A 22,479-nucleotide genomic window follows, 5' to 3' on the forward strand; every position below is an offset into this window, starting at 1 on the left:
AGTGAGTTGAGGGTCCGACTCTTGATCTCATCACAGATCTTGATCTCAGGATCGAGAGTTCAAGCCCCACGCTGGGCTCTGCACTTTCAAGAAACAAACAAACAAAAGTGAAGTGGTTTTGTAAACTTTTTTCATGAATGTGTGCAAAAACATTTAATGATACTTTAACAAAATTACAACATATTGTACCATGACATCAGACTCTATTTGTGACTATGATTTTATAGAGATTGTTATTCTTTATATCCCTCAAGAGATCATTGAAGCTATACTTTAAAAAACACATAAAGAAAACAAGAAAACAAAACAAAAGTCAATTTCCAGGAATATTGGAAATATTCCAATATTCCAATATTAAGACAAAGCCAGGAAAATGGAGTCAGTTACTTGAGACACAGGGATATTCCACCTCACGAACAGTGACGGTCTTGTGTGGAGAAATACATTACTCTGTTGACGATGCCTCATAGATCCTTTCACAGATTTCTTAAATTGTTATTGTTTCTGGAAACTAAACTCTACTTGGGCATTTAAGAACAGAAGTACTTTACCAAAAGCCAGCATTTTTCCAAAACTTCCAATGTGTCACCTAGTATTTAATATAGTTGTCTGGCACTGCAACAGAGAAGAAAAAGAAGACGATCATGAGGGAAAAGCTTCATATAGGCTCAGATGATTCTATCTTCAAAAATAATCCACAGAATCGAAACTGCTGGAGATGTAGAAGATTTGGAGAGAATCCAAATATGAAGACGATACTATCTTTTTCTAAAATTTGGCACTGGAACTAAATTCCAAAAATGTATACTTCTAGGTTCTAACAATATTCTTCTCATTACAGATGTTACAGAATTTATCAGCCTCTGAAGGTCAGCTGGTGGTCTTTGAATGCAGAGTAAAAGGAGCTCCATCTCCTAAAGTTGAGTGGTACAGAGAAGGGACCTTGATAGAAGATTCTCCAGATTTCAGAATTTTACAGAAAAGTAAGTTGATGCTTTAAAGTTATTTTTCTGATCATTTTTATAAATATATTGTATTCATTTATTTCTATAACTTTTAACAACCAAGTAAAAATATAATTAAAAGAATTTCAAAATTACTTGTATTCATAATGCTCCAAACTAAAGCCTAATAATACTGTGTTGTCTAGTCTCCAAAAATTTCTCCATGCATGTTTTTCAAATATAAAAATAAATCTAACACTTTTTTGTAAATTGATTTTTTTACGCAGCAGGTCATGAACATCTTTTCGTGTTAATAAATATACTTTAAAAACAAATCAATACAATCAACTTTATGTTTATTTAATCTCCTATTATTGAATATTTCAATTGTTCACAGATTCTTACTTCTGTAAATTGCTTCAATGCATGTAAAAGAAAAGTAATTTGTGAATATCTACAGAATAAAGAGTACCAGAGGTGACTGGGTGGCTCAGTCAGTAGAGTATATGACTCTGGATCTCAAGGTTGTGGATTGGAGCCCCACATTGAGTGTAGGGATTACTTAAAAATAAATTCTCAAAAAAAAAAAATAGAGAGTACTAGGATTGCTACTATAAATTCACCCATTTTTAGGCTTTCAATATATATTGCCAAAATGCCAGCCCAAAAGTTTGAACTAAATTGAGGATAATCACATAATTGATCATCTAATTTGGGACCTTTTGGGACTTTGGGAGTGAAAGAGATTGCCATTAATAATTACACAGAGATCCCAGGAATAAAACAGGACTATCCCAAATGAGGAGGGGATACATGTTGTTCTAATTATATTTTATTACAATCACCAATGCATGGGAATGCCCTTTACTCATACCTTCACTAATAAAGGATATGAAAGATTTTTAAAATTTTCACTAATTTTATAGGTCCAAAATTGGAACACTTGTTTTAATCTGTACTTTACTAAGCAAATGGGGGGGATGGAATTTTTTTCATGTTTATTGGGTCTTTGTATTTCCTTATTTCTAAATTACCTGTTCACATCCTTTGCTCATTTTCATACTGAAGATTTTTTCTTTTTTACTGTAAGAATTATTTATATATTCAAGTGGTCAATTCTTCTTTTTCTTATCATGTACTGCTTTCACCTTGACCCATTTCGGTCATAAAATACATTGTAATTTTTTTGTTGTTGTTGTTAATTTGTCTCTGCTTATCACTGATATATGAGTCAAACTGCTATCAGGTTTTAACAGTAGCAGCAACAATAACATAATCTGAATACCATTTAAACTTGAGAAGAAAAAACTTGGGCAGTTCTAGCAGTGTGGAAGGTTCTAAGTTCCACAACTCTCTTTTTTTTTTTTTTTTAAGATTTTATTTATTTATTTGACAGGCAGAGATCACAAGGAGGCAGAGAGGCAGGCAGAGAGAGAGAGAGGGAAGCAGGCTCCCTGCTGAGCAGAGAACCCGATGCAAGACTCGATCCCAGGACCCCGAGATCATGACCTGAGCCGGAGGCAGCGGCTTAACCAACTGAGCCACCCACGCACCCCTAAGTTCCACAACTCTTACTGAATGCCTGCCATTGAACACCTGTATTCTGTAATCAGTACCATGAAGGCACTTCCAGGAATGTCAGAGAATTTAAAGATAAAGAATCTGATCCTGGGAACCTGGGTGGCTCAGTGGGTTGAAGCCTTTGCCTTTGGCTCAGGTCATGGTCCCGGGGTCCTGGGATTGAGCCCTTCATTGGGATCTCTGCTCGACAGGGAGCCTGCTTCCCTCTCTCTCTGTGCCTACCTCTCTGCCTACTTGTGATCTCTGTCTGTCAAACAAATAAATAAAATCTTAAAAAAAAAAAAAATCTGCTCCTTTGTTATCTACCCTGAGGCTCTCTATGAAAACACTTCATAGCCAGAGAGGTCTTCCTCCATCTTGTATATGCAAATACCCTTTGGAGACAGAATACTTTATCAGGCAGGTACAGTGTAGTGTGAATCAATTACTCAGATCTAGAAACTTTAGAGCAGGAGGTAGAGTCTACGTTTTATTAGGATGTGAGAACCCTTGCCAAGAATGAGTCTCAGTCTGTACAAACTTTGTTTCAGGTACAGCTGAAAGGGTACCAGTAAAAGCAAGCTGTTCCTGAATCCCTAACTCAGTCACTTTTCCTCACCTAAGGCTTTGTGTGTCCAAGTGGAATCCAGGTGTATCCCGAGACATGGCAACATCTGGTTAGCAGCTCTCTTGCTGCCCTTCTGTGACAACTGTCCTGTCCCATCAAGGTCATTGGTGCTTTACCTCCACACTTACAGATTAACCTTATCAAATCACTCACGAGTATAAAAGAGACTGAAATTCTGTAGGAAGCTTCTGATGAAAATATGGCCTCTCGGTAAAAGAAATGCTTAGAATCTTTTAATTTTTTTTTCTTTTAGAACCTCGATCCATGGCAGAACCAGGTAAGGATCATTTTAACTTTGTTAGCATGGTAACATGTTAGCACCAGTGATTACACATATATTAAAAACATATATACATAAGTCAGTGATTTTAAATATCTTACATAAATAGTAAAACATATTGATGTTACACTGGTGTCAAGGAAAAAATGAAAAATTAGGTTTTAGAAGCAGGATTCCAACCCACTCTAGCTATTACTGTAAGAAAAGGAAAAGAGGGGAGCACATGCAAATTTGGAATTTATATCCAATACTGAACATGAATGCAGTTAGTTCCTGGTTTTTAAGGGATGTTTCTTAGGAATATTCTCCCTCCCCCCTTTTTTTTTTCCCCAACACGTGACCTCCCTAAACTGAGCAGAGCAATATACATGATGCTAGATCAGTTCCAATTCCACAATTTATGTGTCTTAAAACTTATCCATCAAATTTTGAAATTTGCAGAGTCAATAAAACCTCCATGGTGTTATTAGATTTGGTTGGGAAGATACCAAGGTGACATGGGAGTGATGGTAGGTGAAGCTCTAACCTCTAGAAAATGCAAATTACTCACAAACCACGGTGTAAACATCTGAAAAGACTTCCCTGTGAGCACCCTGGAAAATTAGATTGTATTCGTGCCCCTGGTAAGAATGATTATTTGGGATTTCATTATTATAATTCTCTCTTCTGAAAACTGAATGGAAAGGCATTCCAGAAGTAGACACGGACCATCCATACGGCACAACCCTACCGTAGGGCCTTGGGGATACATAAGTAAAGAACAGAGCAGCCTTATTCTTGCATTGCTAATGGAGTGGTATTTTTCTCCTTGAAAATATTTCAGGTTTTGACACTTTTGTCCAGAGCAGGCTCTTCCACTAGGCAATTTCATACACAGAATCATTTCAGAGGCACTCAAAAGGGGTCCCTTCCCAAAACAAGTACTGCCTTTCCCAGCTCCGTGATCTAAAATTTCATAGCCAGAGAGGTCTTCCTCCATCTTGTATATGCAAATACCCTTTGGAGACAGAATACTTTATTTCATCAGACAGGTACGGTGTCATGTGAATCAATTAATCGGATCATCTTCTGAAAGTGGTTGTTGAAGGCTGAGAGTAGAAATGTTTGGGAAGGGGAACAGAGAGAAGAAAGCACAGTCCAAGGGCTCAGAAAAAGTACAGAGAAGCACCAGACCAAACTTTGCCTCTCTATCATTTAGGGTTCTTGGCAGCAATGAAGAAGACCTCACTAAAAGTGGCTTAAGTCTTAAGAAAAATGTATTTTCTCACGTAGCAAGATGTCCTGAGAAATGTCTTAAGACGGCGTGATTTTACATCTCCAAGATCATCGGGGGCCAAGCTTTTTCCCCATTTCCCATTCCACTGTCTTCAGGCTTAGTCTTGTTTTATTCATCTACCTACGACAGCTGCCACAGCTCTGAGTGTTGTACGCAGACAACAATGCAGAGGCAAAATTCAGGAACAAAACTCTTTTGTTCTCTTCTAAGAGCAAAGAAATCTTTCTCATGGACTCCCCAAAAGACTTTCCTTCCTTCCTTCCAAAAAAGGAGAAAAGCCGTTCCCTCCTATTTCATTGACTGGAGTTGTATGGTGCATGCCATGAATTAGAAAGAACAGAACTTAGCGTGTCCAGTCAGGGTTTGCCACCTGAGACCGGGAGAGGGAGAGGCCAAGTTGCCTTGAAGCATGTGACCTCTCCAAGGAGGGTGGACCAAGCCAGAATTCTATTAGGAAGGAGGAAGGAGGGTGAAGAGCTCTGGAGCAGGTACTCAGCACTGTCTGCTGTGGCCTCTGGTCCAGGTTGCCTAAGAGGTGGCCAGCTAATTCAATTCAGTTATCGTGAAACAGTGAGATTCCCAAGTCCCTCCTAATACAACAATGCTTTTGTTAATTTTGTTTTTCATGTCAGGTCCACTGAGTGATAATGCTACTGTCCTATACCTCTCTTCATGTCAAGGAATATCTAACTATAATAATTTTAGGCTATAATCACATGGTTTAATCTGGGAATCAATTCCATGATGATGGAATCATTATTTGAATAATGGCAAATAACCCTTGTCATTATTCAAAGGGGTTTCATGCTGTCTATTGAAATAATCCATAAGAATTACCATAGTATTGCAAAAGAGAAGATGTTTTTCACTCTTTTTTCACCTGAAATTTCAAATTACTCTATCAGCTAATTACTATTAGCACAGCAAAATATTTCTTGCCCAGTTTTAAATTGTGGCCTTCATTTTAAATGACCTCAGTGGAAAAGTTCCCCACAGACATAGTGAAATCCCTAGATTTAAAAATGTTTTATTAATCCTTTTATTTCACACAAATCTCCCTTTTGCTTTAACTCCTAATTTGTTTTTGTGATTTTTTTTAAGTTTACTGTTTCTCAGTTCTATTTTTATCATCTGGACTGATGACATAAAAACAGAAGATGATCCGGGAATTCACAATTTATTAAGATATTTTGTTATCTTAAGATCCTCTTGCCAATAGTCAATGTGGAGTTTTCTGTTGTACATCTTTGATTCATTGAGCCTGCTCATCAGCCAGTCCAATCAGATAATTGTTTAGACTGATCACTTTCAAACAACTCATAGAATCAACTTCTTATATTGACCTTTATAGAATCCTTATCTGATATCAGTAACCTTTATAATTCCATTTCCACAATGAAGTCAGTAACTGTTCTGTTTTACTGGCATTTAGAGGAGATTTGTACTTTGGTCATTGCTGAGGTGTTTGCAGAAGACTCTGGGTGCTTCACATGTACAGCAAGCAACAAATACGGCACGGTGTCAAGCATTGCACAGCTCGATGTAAGAGGTAAGGGTCCTGGAAGGCCAGAACAGTCTAGACTATGGAACAATATCCAATTTTCATTTTCTTGTTGCATTTATGACCACCACCCATGACCCTGTTGCTATCTCTTGTAGTCCTTAAGAAAACATCCCCTTGGTGTTTTATACACTTCTAATATTCTTTCCAAACCAGTACTTGGGTTTTTAGTTTAGATTTTTTTTCCCCCCTGTATCCTCACCATTCTTTAATGCCCCAGATTATGGTCACTGTTTCTGACAAGCATTCTCCCATTACATACTCATCTGGTTGGCTCCATGGCCCAGCTCTCAGTTATAATCCTGTCTCAGTCTTACTGGGTGAGGCTAACAGCTCAGGTCCTGTTATTGTCCTTTCAGGAAACGAAGACCTCAGAAATAATGGGTCTCTTCACTCGGCCAATTCCACCACCAACCTGGCTGTTACTGAGCAACAGCCATCCCCACCCAACCCAGAGCCCCCTTCTGTGGAACAAGCCCCTAAACCCAAACTTGAAGGAGTTCTGGTGAACCACAATGAACCCCGGTCCAGCTCCAGGATTGGGCTCCGTGTGCACTTCAACCTGCCTGAAGATGACAAAGGAAGTGAAGCATCTTCTGAGGAGGGTGTGGTGACCACCAAGCAGACCAGGCCGGATTCTTTCCCGGAAAGATTCAATGGACAGGCAGCAAAAATCCCTGAGCCTTCTTCACCCATCAAAGAACCCCCTCCAGTTCTGGCCAAACCCAAACTGTAAGTAAAAATTAAAACAGGACCAAGGGTGCCTCTGAGCCTCTCCGAATCTGCCCATTATTCTTAAGAATAATGGGGCTGATTTGCGATGATGTGGATGGAACTAGAGGGTATTATGCTTAGCGAAGTAAGTCAATCGGAGAAAGACAACTATCATATGATCTCCCTGATATGAGGAAGTTGAGAGGCAATATGGAAGGTTTGGGGAGTAGGAAAAGAATAAATGAAACCAGATGGGATCAGGAGGGAGACAAACCATAAGAGACTCTTAATCTCGCAAAACAAACTGAGGGTTGTGGGGGGGGGGGTAGGGAGAAGGAGGTTGGGTTATGGACATTGGGGAAGGTATGTGCTATGGTGAGTGCTGTGAAGTGTGTAAACCGGCGATTCACAGACCTGTACCCCTGGGGCTAATAATACATTTTATGTTTATAAAAAAAATAAAAGAATTATAAAACAAAACAAACAAAACGAATGGAGCTGAATGGGATACCTGAGTGGCTCAGTTGGTTAAGAGTCCAGGTCTTGATCTCAGAGTTGTGAGTTCAAGTCCTGCAATGAGCTCCATGCTGGGTGTAGAGCCTACTTTAAAAAAAAGGGGGGGGGGGTCTAAAAACAGAAAGAGAAGAAACAATTTAAATCCTTTGCAAACCATAAATCCTTACAACAACATTAGTGTAATCTCACTACTATCCTTACTGTTAAATATTCTACCTCTGAAAAATGTTATTCTTGATGTTACCCCTAAACTAGCAGATAAAGATGTTTGTCTAACATTAGAGCCTCCAAATGAAGCCCTTCTGTACTCTTCTTATAGAGCCCTTTCTCGAAGCTAATAATCCTCATAATCTATAATTTCTTCCTTATGTTTCCCATTTCTGTTTCAGCTAAAGCTCTTGTAGTCATTATGGAAAAGATATCTAGTACTTTTTTGACCTTTCTTTGTTGTGACTAGATATGCTATAATAACACAGTAGGTTTCGTATAATATAATAGGGATGAAAGAATGAGGAGTCATAATTTTCAGACTCATCTTGGGGCCTGATGTGATGTCACCCTAAACCTCTTAGGGAGCCTCCATTGGAGCCATGTTGCAGTGTTTAAAGTTCATCCATAATAAAGCAAACACAGAACATGAAATTACTACTACTGTGTTCTGTTAGATCAAAGTTATAAAAATTATATTTATAATTACATAAACCTTTAAAGGTCAAAATTAAAATCTATAGTAACAGCAACAGTGATCCCATCATACGTTTCTCAGGGCAGAACACAAGATGTTCAATGGAAGCAGGGGATGCCATTTAGTTTCTTTTTTTTTTAGTTATTTTTATTAACATATAATGTATTACTTGCCCCAGGGGTACAGGTCTGTGAATCATCAGTCTTACACATTTCACAGCACTTACCATAGCACATACCCTCCCCAATATCTATAACCCAACCACCCTATCCCCACTCCTCCACCCCCCAGCGATCCTCAGGTCATTTAGTTTTATGTTTGTCTCACTATCACATCAGGCAAAATCCTGAGCATAAAATTAAATATTATGAGGCATGCCTCTTGGAAAACCACATCCAAAAATGTCTCTGTCCCCTGAAAGTTCTGCTGGTCACAGGAAATAAGAATCCACTGAAGTAAAAAAGTGGTTACTGTAGGGAAATACACAGGAATGGGAACGTGAAGGCAGCCAGGTCCTGCCTGGAGAAAGATACCCCAAGCCTCTGTCCCCCACTCACTCTCTGTCTGGAGCACCTCCTTGTTTCTTCTTTGCATATCCTCTCCACTCTTCCCTCTTTGAAGACTCATCACCTCACACCTGGCCCATCATGGCATGTCCCATTCTACAATTTGTGTCAAGTTCCACTGCTAATTAAGTCATTTATAGCAGCTCAATTCCAAATACCAGCTGGTCAGATGCAGAGGATTTATGTTTGGAGGAAAGAAGAGTCAAATGGATCAAATCAGAACTATAAAGGACGGTGAGGTGGGGGATTTCACAGAAAAGGGAGTTTTGGGAACAGGTAATCCAAAACAATTTCCTTGGGAACTGCCTCCTGTATAGAGCCTCCTCTTACCCAAGGACTGTTCAGGAATGATTAGGTATATCAGTTAGGATTCAGTTTAGATTTGTGTTGCAGAAAACCCAAACAGTGGGTTAAACATATGAGGGGTTTTCCTCTTAAATAAAGGAATTAGATGGGCAGTCTGAGGCCATTAGAGTGGCTCCACAGTCAGTTGACAAGAGACAACCCAGTCTCTTGTCTTTCCACTATGTCTCTTGAGCACTGGCTTCCTCTCCAGGTCCCCTCTTGGTCCAGGATGGCTGATGGTGGTCTAGTCATCATGTCTGATTTCAAGCTGCTGGACAGGCAAATGGGTAGAAGGTCTGATGTCCGACTCATTTTAAGGAGCCTTCTTGGGTCTTACCCAAAAATCTTGTGTTTGTATCTCATCAGCCAGAACTTAGTCACACGGTATATAAGAGGTGCAAAGGAGACTAGGAAGTGTAGTTTTTGGCTGTAGATGTTGCCTCCATGAATAAAATCAAGTTCTTTCACAAAGGGAAGAATTAAGCAGTCAGCCAGCAGCATCTGCCACATCAGACTTTCAATGAATATAATTTTTTGTTATTAAACTATGCAGTGACATGCTCTACAAATCCAGCCCTCAGTGCTATATAATTCTTTAATCTCTTTTGCCTTCCTTAAGTTTTCTCTTAATTGTGTCTATAGGTTGTATTAGTAGAGGGATGAACATACATGTACATGTGCACATGCACACACACAACACACACAGCAGTCCTTTGTGAAACCATATGTCTAACAGCCTTTTCTTTCTTTTTTTTTTTAAAGATTTTATTTATGTATTTGACAGAGATCACAAGTAGGCAGAGAGGCAGGCAGAGAGAGAGGAAGGGAAGCAGGCTCCCTGCTGAGCAGAGAGCCCAATGTGGTGCTCAATTCCAGGACCCTGGGATCATGACCTGAGCCGAAGGCAAAGGCTTTAACCCACTGAGCCATCCAGGCGCCCCTCTAACAGCCTTTTCTTACTGGTTTTGACCTCATTGTTTTTAATCTTCTAGGTTTTGGGTTACAATATATTGACTCTCTGAATAATCTTCTTGAGGGCACAATTTTCTGCTTATTCTCTCAACTTGCCACTCACATGAAAAATAGACATAATTCTTATAGATCTTAAAACTGCAACAGAAACAAAAACTGTCATTTTTAAACATTGTATCATCAAAGCCTGGATAATTCAGACTTTGAGATTTTCAATTTGAATTCAAGCTGTCTAGAACAGTGATTCTTCATCTGGCTACACTCTTTAATGAAAGGTAGAGCCTTTAAAAAATATTTATGTCTTCTATCCCAACTAAATCAGAATCCCTCCACAGATATTTTAATATTCATCCAGTTTGGAAACTACTGGTCTAAAGTTGGAAAGTCTGGGTTACCACAATTTATCATTCTGCCCCACCCCCTACACACACACCTCCACACCCAGGGGAACACAATATTTAACATTTAAAGTGGGGAAAATGTCAGACAAAAATCAGCATGTACTGGGAAAGCCTAGGTTTTGGGGACGAGTGTTTCTTTAGAGCAGTGGTTCTCAGTCCCAGGTGCATGCAAAAGCCACCTTGAGCCTTGTTATTCATGGTGCTGGCATCCCCTGGGAGCTTGATAGAAAATGCAGATTCTCAGGCTCCACTCCAGACTTGAATCAGAAGCTGGGGGTAGGTGGCAGGGAGGGCAAAATCTGGGTTTCAATAAGCCCTCCAGAGGCTTCTGAGGCTCACTAAAGTTTAAGAACCACTGACCTACTTCTAAAAAGAATAATAACTAGGCCTGGATCTTTTCCCGGGCTGCTGGACTTTCTGGGCAATGGTGCCTAAATCACTGAGGTTTGCCTTTGTCTTGTCTTTTATGCTCTGTGAGTGATTCTAATGTGTAGCCAGCATGGTAGCCTCTGCTAAAACCACGGCTAGAAGCCAATTGCAGAGACATATTTACTCAGAATTTGTTATTCTAATTAGTGATGTGCTAGCAGATGTTTTAAAAACGGATAAAGACAGGGAAGCCCTGATTTGTAGCATTTGCCAATTTTCTCCCACCATGTTCTATTTCAAGCTACTAAAGAAAGGTCATTGAACTGGGAATTGGAATGAGATGTGCACAATCTGCTCTCTAGAGCAATCGAGAACTGGCTCCAGCACACACTGCCCAAAATTTGTGTGGCCAAAACAGCTTTCAAAAGGACTTGATACACTATCTCAAGTTTGTTTTGTTGTTTTTGTCACTAAGCTTTTTCATCTAAAATCCCTAAGAGATTCCTTTGTTCCCCAGAAACAAAAAGAAGCATCTTTATTATTCTGAAACTCTCAATTTTCATTCTTACAAATCTTGAAATTGACATTTGTGGTTCACAAACTAAAAAATAAAAAGCCACCAGTTATTGAGTACTTATATGTTTTCGGTGATTTGATCAATTCTCACAACAATGTTGAGAGTGTACTTATTCCTCTTTTACTTATGAGGCTATCAGGGTCAGAAAAGGTCTAGAAACTACCCCAAGCCACACAGACAATGCATGAGTGGCAGAGCCAGGATGAGGACCTAAGTCGGTCTGTCTGCAGAAACCATATTCTTGAGCATCATGGTTAAATTATGTGTTGTGGCAAAGGAGAAGATATATTCAGGTAACTCAAGAGAGCTGATAAATCTGCCTGGGTAAAAGAAAACTTGGTGTCAGCTTGAAAGCTGATAAAAGAAAGCTTGGATACAGACCCGACTTCAGAAATCTTCATGGCAACAAGAAAAGAGCAGCTGAGCTTGTAGCAATTTATGACAGGCTGTTACTTTGTTTTAGAGATGTTACTCAGGATTTTAGAGCTAGAATGCCTTTGTAATTTATTTTCCCTTCCTTTATTCTTTCATTGTTCTTTGTACCTTCATTATTAAAGCAACAAGTAAGTTCCATGTGTTCTCTTAAATAACCAGTGGTTATTTATGTTGTATGTATGTATAGTAAGATTTTGGAACCCTGAATAGCTTGTGCTATCTCAGACATGTATATCTCTCCTATAGTGCCTGGCAAAGTTAACACAGAAGATTTAATAAAAGTTCATCAAATAATGGCATTGACAGCTGATGTAATGAATAAGGGAATCCAAATTGCTCTTTTAAATCCCTTGTGAAACAAGACTAATAAAATGAGAAACAAACAAACAAACAAACAAACACCAATCTTGTTCAACAAAAAGAGACATTATTCTCAAATGAATTTTTCCAGAATCTTAGATAAGCAAAACAATTTAACACTCTATCTCACATATCATTATGTTTAAGGTTTGTGACCCTCTCTAATCTGATACACTGCATTAAATGATAAGGGCTGACATGCCATTGGAAATCTTACTTAAAATAAAAAGATAGTTCTTCGTTTTTATTCAATGGGAACTAAAGGAAAATAAGACTCAATCAGTACCAAATGACTTCCTGCCACTTTCGATCATCCTTATCTTTCTGAGATTACTTACATGTCATAGACTACTTTTTCTATTTCTGTAGCCACGAGGAAATGATTCTGGAAAATCATAAGATGAAAATTTGTAGACTACTCTGTACAGAGATGTCCTGAAAACCATACAGCATTGTCTTCAGGCTATGGCAACCACAGAATGTGACCTGACAAATACGAAATCCATTAAAAAATGTAAAGATTTTTGTATTTTCATACCATTAGGAAAGTTAACACTAACAGAAACAATATTAATTGTATATATTTTATATTTTCCTAAGGATAACCTAACAAAGATATTTCTGCTTCTCTTGATTGCTGAATCTTTCATCCATGATGAAACTAAAAGGTTTAATTAATCTGTAACTATATTACTTTATTCTCTAAGCTTATATACTTCTAAAAAGTAGAGAGAGAAGAAAGTTACTGTAACAAGTGGTTAATGCTTCTGAATTCTTAGTTTAAGTCAAAACAAGAATTTTTATCAACAAACAAGGAAGGATTGCATATTATATAACTATATGACAACATACAGGGCTCTGTATTTTTGTAAAGTTACTTTTCCATATATTGTAATCAGAAATGTTAATGAGGAGCAACTGGGTGGCTCACTGGGTTAAGCCTCTGCCTTTGGTTCAGGTCATGATCTCAGGGTCCTAAGATCCAGCCCCACATGGGGCTCTCTGCTCAGCGGGGAGCCTGCTTTCCTCTCTCTCTCTCTCTCTCTCTCTCTCTGAGTGCCTCTCTACCTACTTGTGATCTCTGTCTGTCAAATGAATAAATTTTTTAAAAATTCTTCAAAAAAAAAAAAAAGAAATGTCAATGAAAGGAAGGAGAAAGGTCTTAAACTCCCAGAATTAAGAAAAATCAAGGTTTGGAGAACTTCCTGGTTCAACTTTATTACCATTCGTGTTGACTTTCCTAATGCTATGAAAATACTGAACATTTCATTTTTAATAGCTCTCATGTTCAGCAGATCACCTTCTATGTTCCAGAAGCAACCTATGTTTCCAAAGAACATAAAACCATGGCAGATTTGAAACACCACAGTTTTCCTGTGGATCTTCCTGTAGGTACTCATTTGAGAGTAGATTCTTCTAAATAGCAGCCCTTACAACTTTATGCACATAAGATTTTTACAGATTTTCATTTTCCATTTTCTTTCTTAAGAAATAGGGGCACTTGGGTGGCTCAGTCCTTAAGTATCTACCTTTGGCTCAGGTCAGGATCCCAGGGTCCTGGGATCAGGCCCCACCTTGGGCTCCCTGCTCAGCAGAAAGCCTGCTTCTCCCTCTCTCCCACTCCCTCAGCTTGTGTCCCTCTCTTGCTATCTCTCTCTCTCTCTCTCTCTGTGTCAAATAAATAAATAAAACCTTTTAAAAAAATAATAACTGGGGGCACCGGGGTGGCTCAGTCAGTTGAGCATCCAACTCTTGATTTTGGCTGAGGTCGAGATCTTGGGGTCACAGGATTGACCCCCTCATTGGGCTTGCTCTGCGCTTAGTAGAGTGTGTTTCTCTCCCTCTTACCTTCTCCCTCTGCCTCTCCCCCCCCCCCACGCTCGCTTGCTCTCTCTCTCTCTCAAATAAATAAATCTTTAAAAAAAATTACTAGCCATTTTGTTAAGATAAATAAACTGTGGGCAAATCATATAATGCTTCTGTGATTCAGTTTCATACAAAAGAAGAAAATATTTTCTTTTTCATCTTCTCCTTTTAGGAACAAGAAAAGTCTAAGGCTATGTTTCTAATTAGGATGGCCATATAATCTATGATTCAAATCATGACATTTTTGAGAGTAAAAAAAGCACCAGGAAAACAGTTATTAACCAAGACTGCCCAGAATGTATTGAGACATGTGGTCACCTTATCTATAACATTTGTTGTCAATAGGGGATGAGAAACACCAAGACACATCCAGTGGCTTTCTTAAGGTTTTAAACTGAGGCGAAATGAAGCATACAACGCATTCAGTTCCTTACAGCAATACGTAGCTCACCGCTTTCTGTCCCAAAGCTGAGATACAGTCTGCTCCAGTCAGAACTTTGGGCATTCCCAACAGAGGACCGTTGTTTCTATTTCTTCTTTGTAATTTATAAACATTCTAAAATTGTGCTGCCGTGTTTCAAGGTCACCACACAAAGAATACAATGTGAGCGATGCCTTTTGGAGTTGTGCGTTGTGGTGGCTTTTCCCCTTCTTGCCGACAATAAAACAGATTTAGGAAAGAGAAACCGCTCATGAGGAATTGATCAGCTCATTTCTGACAACTCTGGTTGTGTGTTCTGAATCAGCATAGAACTGTAAATAGACTGTCTCGACGTTTTCTGATCGGTGAGGCTGATAGTGACAGATTTCCCTTCTCTCTCCCCGTCTTTTGTGCAGTGATTCCAGTCAGCTACAACAGCTTCACAACCAAGTCCTACTGGAACAACAGCAGCTGCAAAACCTATCTCCCTCCTCTCCTAAGGAGTTTCCTTTCAACATGAGTGCTTTGAACTCCACTGCTTCCCCGGCGGTGATGATGCCCAGCAAGCAGGTGAAGGCTCCTTCATCACAGACATTCAGCTTGGCCCGGCCAAAGCATTTCTTCCCCTCTCCAAACACCACCGCAGCAACTGTGTCCCCTTCCAGCTCGCCAGTGTTCACCCTGAGCAGCACTCCTCAAACCATTCAGAGGACAGTGAGCAAAGAGAGCCTCTTGGTTTCTCAGCCCTCCGTGCCAAACAAATCTCTAGGAGGAGTTTCCGTCCCAAATGAGCCACCCCCTCTAGCTCCAGTAGAGCCAGCACCAGCGCCACTCACGTTTGCCATCTCCAGTGGAAACCAGTTTCAGCCCCGCTGTGTTTCCCCAGCTCCTGTCTCTCCCACCAGCCGGATTCAGAACCCAGTGGCTTTCCTCAGCTCTGTTTTGCCTTCTCTCCCTGCCATCCCTCCCACCAATGCCATGGGGCTGCCCAGAAGTGCACCATCTGTGTAAGTGTCATTTAGATTTCTTGAGTAAAAGATGTCACTTAAGAAAGGATATACAGGGAATAGCTTGGTCTGGGACAGGACTCTCATTTAGTGGATTCTAGATAATCTTATCTCTGAGGCACTAAATGGATATTGAACACCTTACGGGTTTAATAATTTAAATATTGAAAACACCTCTACGGACACAGAGTCTCTGTGCAGTGCTCAACTTTGGTACCCAAGCTGACCTCCCTAAGTGCCTGGTGACTCCTACTGTCTGACCGCCAGTTCAGCCACTCTGATTTCTAGGCTTTCAGACACTGGCAAGGGTTTCTCATGGGTGTATCAGATGTGAATTTATTTTACAGGCCATCCCAGGGACTAATGAAGAAAAACACAAAGTCTCCCCAACCGGTGAATGATGATTACATTCGTGAAACTAAGAATACGGTCATTCAAGACTTGGGGAAAAAAATGAATTTCAGTGATGCCAGATCAAACCAGCAGGTAAGATTGTTGCACACAATGGTTTATTGGAATTTCATGATAAGAAATATCATTTCACTTAACTTGGTCCTTGGATGGTCAAGTCACCAGACCTCAGTGAGCCTGACCCTGCACTCTTAGAAGTTAGAACATAGATTAACCAAGGATCATATGGGAAACTCATCCACATGGATCTACAGTTCTTGATTACCGTGGTAGTTAATCAGTTTAACTATTTATATGTGTTTACACAGAATAGAATATGTTAAGGAAAGAGAAGGACTAGCTAGTTTGCTGACCATTCCAGCAATCCTCAACCCAGTATAGGCAAATACCATCACATCTTTGAAATACTGCAATATATGAGAAGATCTAGACTTTAAGGAATGCTGGGATGCCACATTGTCCTTTATTTGTCTCCTACAATCTAATGTGCTAGAGGTCTGTTCACCAGTTCCTCTCACTCTTTACGTTAGCTTGAATCATGTGAAATAGCCATTAATAGGCAATATCCTGTGGTTCAACCCATACAACTCCTTGTTTTCTAGTAAGTGCTCACACTGAAGGAGAAAAAGGAAAGCCATAGGTGAGCATCAAATAAAAGAGAAATAGACTGAGTATTTTGTTATTTGGGCCATTTATTTTTGCATTTCATCATGTGGTTATTTTTTAAATGTAGGTTTACATTTTAATAACCGAACTCTTGGTTAATTTCCCAAGATGGGAACTGATAAAAATCTATTTTGAAACATAACAAGATTTCAGGCAAAACTGTATGCCAAATATTGTGGAAATTGTGGAGTAAGTGATCCCTGGAAACAAGGCTCCAGATTTCCCTGCCCATATGCTGTTTTCCTTTGTTTCTATCTTCATGGTTCCACCTCCAGTGCAGTCGTGGATATACAGTATTTTACAATTGTGCGATATGTTGGGCAATTTTTACTAAGTAGGTTCTTTTGAAAATGTGCTGCTTGAACTGAAGAAGAACACTTAGGCTTGTTATAATTGAGTGCACTTTTCATGTATTATTTCACCAAATTAGGTATGTTTCTGGGACATAAATGCCAAGGCAACTCTTTCTCCCTTCCTTCTTCTAGATCGAGAAACAGGGGGCACAGTTGTCAGACTGTCAGTGGTAGAACTAGAACTAGAGCCCTAGTCCCCAAGACATTTCCCATGTTCCCTAAAACGGTGTAGCCTTTTTCAGTTTTATGACAATTACCTTTAAGCTGCCATAAATGTTGCTCTGTCTGATGCAGCTTTCCTTTCCTATAATATTGTCATCACATTTGTGGTTGTTAATCCTTCTGAATATCACTGAAATCAGATCTGTAGTCAGCCGATGTCTTTTGCAACTCAGAGAGGGAGCAATTGGGAACCCTGTAAAAATAATACCAGGTTAGCACACAAGCCCTGTGATGTTACTTTCATAGTTGCTCTGTAGGTAGATCCATGCTAGTCCCCTGCCCAGTTCATGGCAAAGTAGGGTTTGTCTCCTGAAATACTGAAATGTGAGTGTATGTGAACATGAACTTCTATGAATTGAGTGTCCTAAACCTGATAGAGCTCATTATTAACTCCAGGGCCAATAGTGGGGACTAGGAGTAGTTTCAAAAAGCATCCCAATCCTCTTCATTTGAATATCTGTGACATGCATCAGCGTTCCCCTGAGAATCATTATTCTGGGAATCGCTATGGTAGTTTACTTACAGAATTGATTCTAGACTAAGTTCTATGCCATGGGTAAGAACACCAAGCTGCATAAATAAATTGCATAAATGCAATTCAGGAAACTAAGGATCTAAGATGGAAAATTTGCATTAGGTTGGTAGATGCTGATACTGATTAAGTTTTAAGGAATAAAATGATGACCACATTATAATACTGCCTCACATTGTTGCCTTGGGAGATGATAGTGAAGATGTTGTAAAGAACTCTCTAAAATGTATTGTGGCCTAAAGAAGAAAATTTGCTTGGGAAAGTGGAAAAGCAATCATACAGAAATACTTGCCTGTTGATAGTCATCTATATCTGCAGACTGGGGACACAGGAATCAAAATGATCAGTTTTCTTATTCCTATATTAGGATACCCATAGGAAGGGGAAGCAAATGATTTCTTCTGACAATATGCATTTGTTTTGTTTTATTTTGTTTTGAAAACTTCTAAGTCCAAAAGCTGGACTCTCTGGCCCTATTTTATTCCTAGCCAATGAAGAATAGCAACCTCTTAGAACATGTGTGTGGTCTAGCCTTATTCCATTATTCTGAATATGAAAATAAATCAGAGGTCCTTGAACAATGAATATTGACTATAGATAGTTCCCCCCACCCCCAGAACGCAAACTCCTCAGTTAATGTTTTAGAAAATGGGTTTTCTTTGACATATCTACCACTTTGCATTTCCCTTTTGTAGTATTTCAGCATTTACCTTCTAACTCATTTTATAAAACATTTCGAAGTAGCAATTAACATTTGCTTATTGATTCTTAGAACATTGTGTGACACAAAGGTATCATCTTTTCAGATGTTCATATTTGTTAAAATGGTTAGCTTTCTAAACTGACAGTGAAGTTTGAGTTAGGGACAAGCTAAGAGAGGTGTCCAGCCTCTAGATTTTAGGCTGTATCATTTCTTATTTTGAAGGGTATCATTCACCACCAGTGGAATATCGGTGGCTCGAAAAACATAAATGTTTAAGGATAGTAATGTGAATCTGAAAGGTCAAAGGAACCCAGGATCACAAAATGTAATAATGAACTTTTCATGATGAATGGTTGTTTTTAAGTAATTTTTCATTAACATATAATGTATTATTAGCCCTAGGGGTACAGGTCTGTGAATCACCAGGTTTACACACTTCATAGCACTCACCATAGCACATACCCTGCCCAATGTCCATAACCCCACCCCCCTCTCCCTTCCCCCTCCCCCCAGCAACCCTCAGTTTGTTTTGTGAGATTAAGAGTCTCTTATAGTTTGTCTCCCTCCCGATCCCATCTTGTTTCACTTATTCATTTCCTACCTCCCAAACCCCCCACGTTGCATCCCCACTTCCTCATATCAGGGAGATCATATGATAGTTGCATGACCAATGATCTTAATTCACACATGAGTTAACATGATTTTCTGCACCCAGTAAATATTTGCTATGGTTAATTTCTACACACTTGCGCGTGCACACACACACACACACACACACACACAGTTTTATTTCAGCTTTCCTCCTTACCTCATTTCTCTGGAAACCTTCCCATCTCTTTATTCCCCAACATACTTTTTAAAATTAATTCTTCTTTAAAACTGTCTGTGGTTCCCAGATACTGTCATGCATGACAAAAGAAAAAAAAAATATGCACCTAATTATTGCTATGCTTTTTGTTCCTCTAATCTTCTCTAAGCTGTTTAGTTTTTTTCTTCTATCTAAAGCATACCTCCTTCATCTCTTACTATGAACTTTTATGAAAATCCTATTTTGTGAGTCTTGCCATCCATTCCTGTTCTGATAAGAACTCCACACAGCCAGTGATCTTATTTTGCTTACCTTGAGCATAGTAGAACCTTGGGATAGTGAAGTGTCCCTATGTCATCTGCCGTGGACCCAACCAGGATGCACCAATCACAATCTCCCTGGGACCTCGGATTGGTGGATGTCTTAATCATCGCTGCACCCCTGTTGTGTCTGGCACAGCATAGGTACTCAGTAAATATTTGCTGAATTAGCACACGGCTATGGGGTTTATATTAGTTTCAGATTAGATAGTGAAACTTTTGACCAAATAGAAAATTTTGGATTTGTGGCTTATCTATGGAAAATACCTCACTTGACTATATAGATTCTGATTATGCCTAATTGTGGATACTACCATATGACAATAATCCACTTCGATCAATAGATTTAAAAGATGAAAACACCGAAATTAAGCAAAACTCTGGTGCTAACTGAATGTCAGCTTCACAAAGAAAAACATTCTCTCCTTTGAGCACAAACATTACTTATAAACAGCTAATGCAGAAACTGCTGCTTTTACTCACAACGGGTTAAGGCAAGGGGAAATGGAGAATGCAAAATAAATCCAGTCCTGGAAATTCAAAGCCTATGTCTACCAACAGTGGATCAGTAGTCCAAACTTTGTGCAGAACAGTACAGAAAGCACCTAAATTTAACTTAAACGTACTGTTTTTTTTTTTTTTTTGCAATTTTCTTTACAAAATCTGAGTCCCATCAGACATAACTTGGAATGACAATCTTGATTTATGTGTATTCGGGGTAGTTATCCATGGGATAACCAACTCTTAGTTGCAAAGACATCGATTCCTGCTTTGGGGATGGTATACATCTTTGGTAACAGCTCAGAAGTAAAGATTCAGTGCTTTAGCAACAAGCCACATACTCCTGGCTCACAACTTCATAGTTTCCTCATTCCTGTTTCCAATTTCCCAGATATTTTATGAAATCTTTCATGGAAATTCCTTGATCTACAGTATTCTTATTTTGTTGCTTATTTGCAGTTTAAACATTGTATACCTAGTACCTTAAACAAATAAGTCTAAAAGAAAATTTTTTCTTCCGATATCCCTTTGAATTTATTCCGTGGGATTATTTCTTTTCCTGCTCCTGGCAATCTCAAATATAAGGCAATCTCAAAATAGTTTTGGTCACATTTAATTCATTTAAGGTTTTATGGTAACTTTGTTGCAAAATACAGTTTTGATCCAGTAGTACAAAATTTCCAGTCCTTGTAGTAACCAACACTCCAATCCTTATTCAAAAATAAGATCCCACTTGGGGCGCCTGGGTGGCTCAGTGGGTTAAAGCCTCTGCCTTCAGCTCAGGTCATGATCCCAGGGTTCTGGGATCGAGCCCCGCATTGGGCTCTCTGCTCGGCAGGGAGCCTGCTTCCTCCTTCTCTCTCTCTGCCTGCCTCTCAGCCTACTTGTAATCTCTGCCTGTCAAATAAATAAATAAAATCTTTAAAAAAAAAAAAAAAGATCCCACAAACACCCCTATCCATACCCTACACCGCAGGGACTGTTACAAGTGGTGAACCTAAAACCAGGGAGGGAAGTGTGGCCAGCTGCTCTCTTTTTTGCTCCCTCTTCCCCCACTTTACTAACTGCTGTTTCTCACTCCCTTTCCCAGCCATGGAGAGACGAAAGCTGACTCCACGGTGGCTTTGTCTTGTATGGGGCCTAAGTGTGCATGACGGGACCCATCACAGGTCCTCTGCCCTGACACAATGCAGGAGTGAATGCTAGTCAAAGTAGTCTTAGCTTTCCCACCGACAAGAAGCTGCCTCACTCCTCACTCTAGCTTTTTGAGGCAAGAGTCAGAACCTAACCCACTGTGGAAAATGAAACAAGCTCTCCTATTGGGTCCATTCATTTTTTATTTTTATTTTTATTTTATTGACATATAATGTATTATTTGCTTCCGGGGTACAGGTGAGTCATCAGTCTTACACAATTCACAGCATTCACCACTAGAATGTACTCTCCCCAGTGTCCATAACCCAGCCACCCTATTCCTCTCTTGCCACCCCTCAGTAACCCTCAGTTTGTTTCTGGAGATTAAGAATCTCTTATGGTCTGTCTCCCTCCTGATTCCACCTTATTTCATTTTTTTCCTCCCTATCCCCCCACAACCCCCAGCCCTGCCTCTCAAATCCCTTATATCAGATAGATCGTATGATAATTGTCTTTCTCTGATTGACTTATTTAGCTCAGCATAATAGTCTCCAGTTTCATCCACATCATTGCAAATGGTAAGATTTCATTTTTTGATGGCTGCATAATATTCCATTTTACATATATACCATATCTTCTTTATCTATTCGTCTGTTGATGGACATCTAGGTTCTTTCCATAGTTTGGCTATTGTGGACATTGCTGCTATAAACATTCGGGTGCACATGGCCCTTTGGATCCCTACATTTGTATCTTTGGGGTAAATACCCAGTAGTGCAATTGCTGGGCCTTAGGGTAACTCTATTTTCAACTTTTTAAGGAACTTCCATACTGTTTTCCAGAGTGGTTGAACCATCTTGCATTCCTGCCAACAGTGTAGGAGGGTCCCCTTTCCTCTCAGGGCCACCTATGCTGCATCCCAAAGATTTTGAAAAGTTGTGTTTTCATTTTCATTTGTTTCCATGGATTTTTTCAATTCTTCTTTAATTTCCTGGTTGACCCATTCATTCCTTAGTAGGATGTTCTTTAACCTCCATGTATTTCAGTTCTTTCCAACTTTCCTCTTGTAGGTTGAGTCCTAGTTTCAAAGCATTATAGTCTGAAAATATGCGGGGAATGATCCCAATCTTTTGGTACTTGTTGAGACCTGATCTGTGACCCAGGATGTATCTCTTCTGGAGAATGTTCCATGTGCACTGGAGAAGAATGTGTTCTTTGGGATGGAATGTTGTTTTGGGATGGAATGTTCTGAATATATCTGAGTGATATATTCAGTTACTGGTCCAGTGTGAAATTTAAAGTTTTTATTTCCTTATTGGTCTTTTGCTTAGATGATCTGTCCATTT

The 22,479-nt window shown here is 39.4% G+C and overlaps 1 protein-coding gene across 2 annotated transcripts in view; it reads left to right on the forward strand.

Moving 5' to 3' along the window:
* MYPN (myopalladin) overlaps positions 1 to 22,479 on the forward strand; it is a 97,512-nt gene that overhangs the window by 52,093 nt on the left and 22,940 nt on the right. For both annotated transcript variants that reach the window (XM_082714612.1, XM_082714613.1), the window contains exons 7-12: positions 842 to 983; positions 3,386 to 3,409; positions 6,121 to 6,237; positions 6,609 to 6,981; positions 14,893 to 15,483; positions 15,831 to 15,969. In XM_082714612.1, coding sequence (XP_082570738.1) covers positions 842 to 983; positions 3,386 to 3,409; positions 6,121 to 6,237; positions 6,609 to 6,981; positions 14,893 to 15,483; positions 15,831 to 15,969 — 1,386 coding nt within the window. The remainder of the gene's footprint in view (positions 1 to 841; positions 984 to 3,385; positions 3,410 to 6,120; positions 6,238 to 6,608; positions 6,982 to 14,892; positions 15,484 to 15,830; positions 15,970 to 22,479) is intronic.

Source organism: Mustela nivalis (genome assembly GCF_964662115.1).
Source record: "Mustela nivalis genome assembly, chromosome: 2".
Classification (NCBI taxonomy): Eukaryota; Metazoa; Chordata; class Mammalia; order Carnivora; family Mustelidae; genus Mustela; species Mustela nivalis.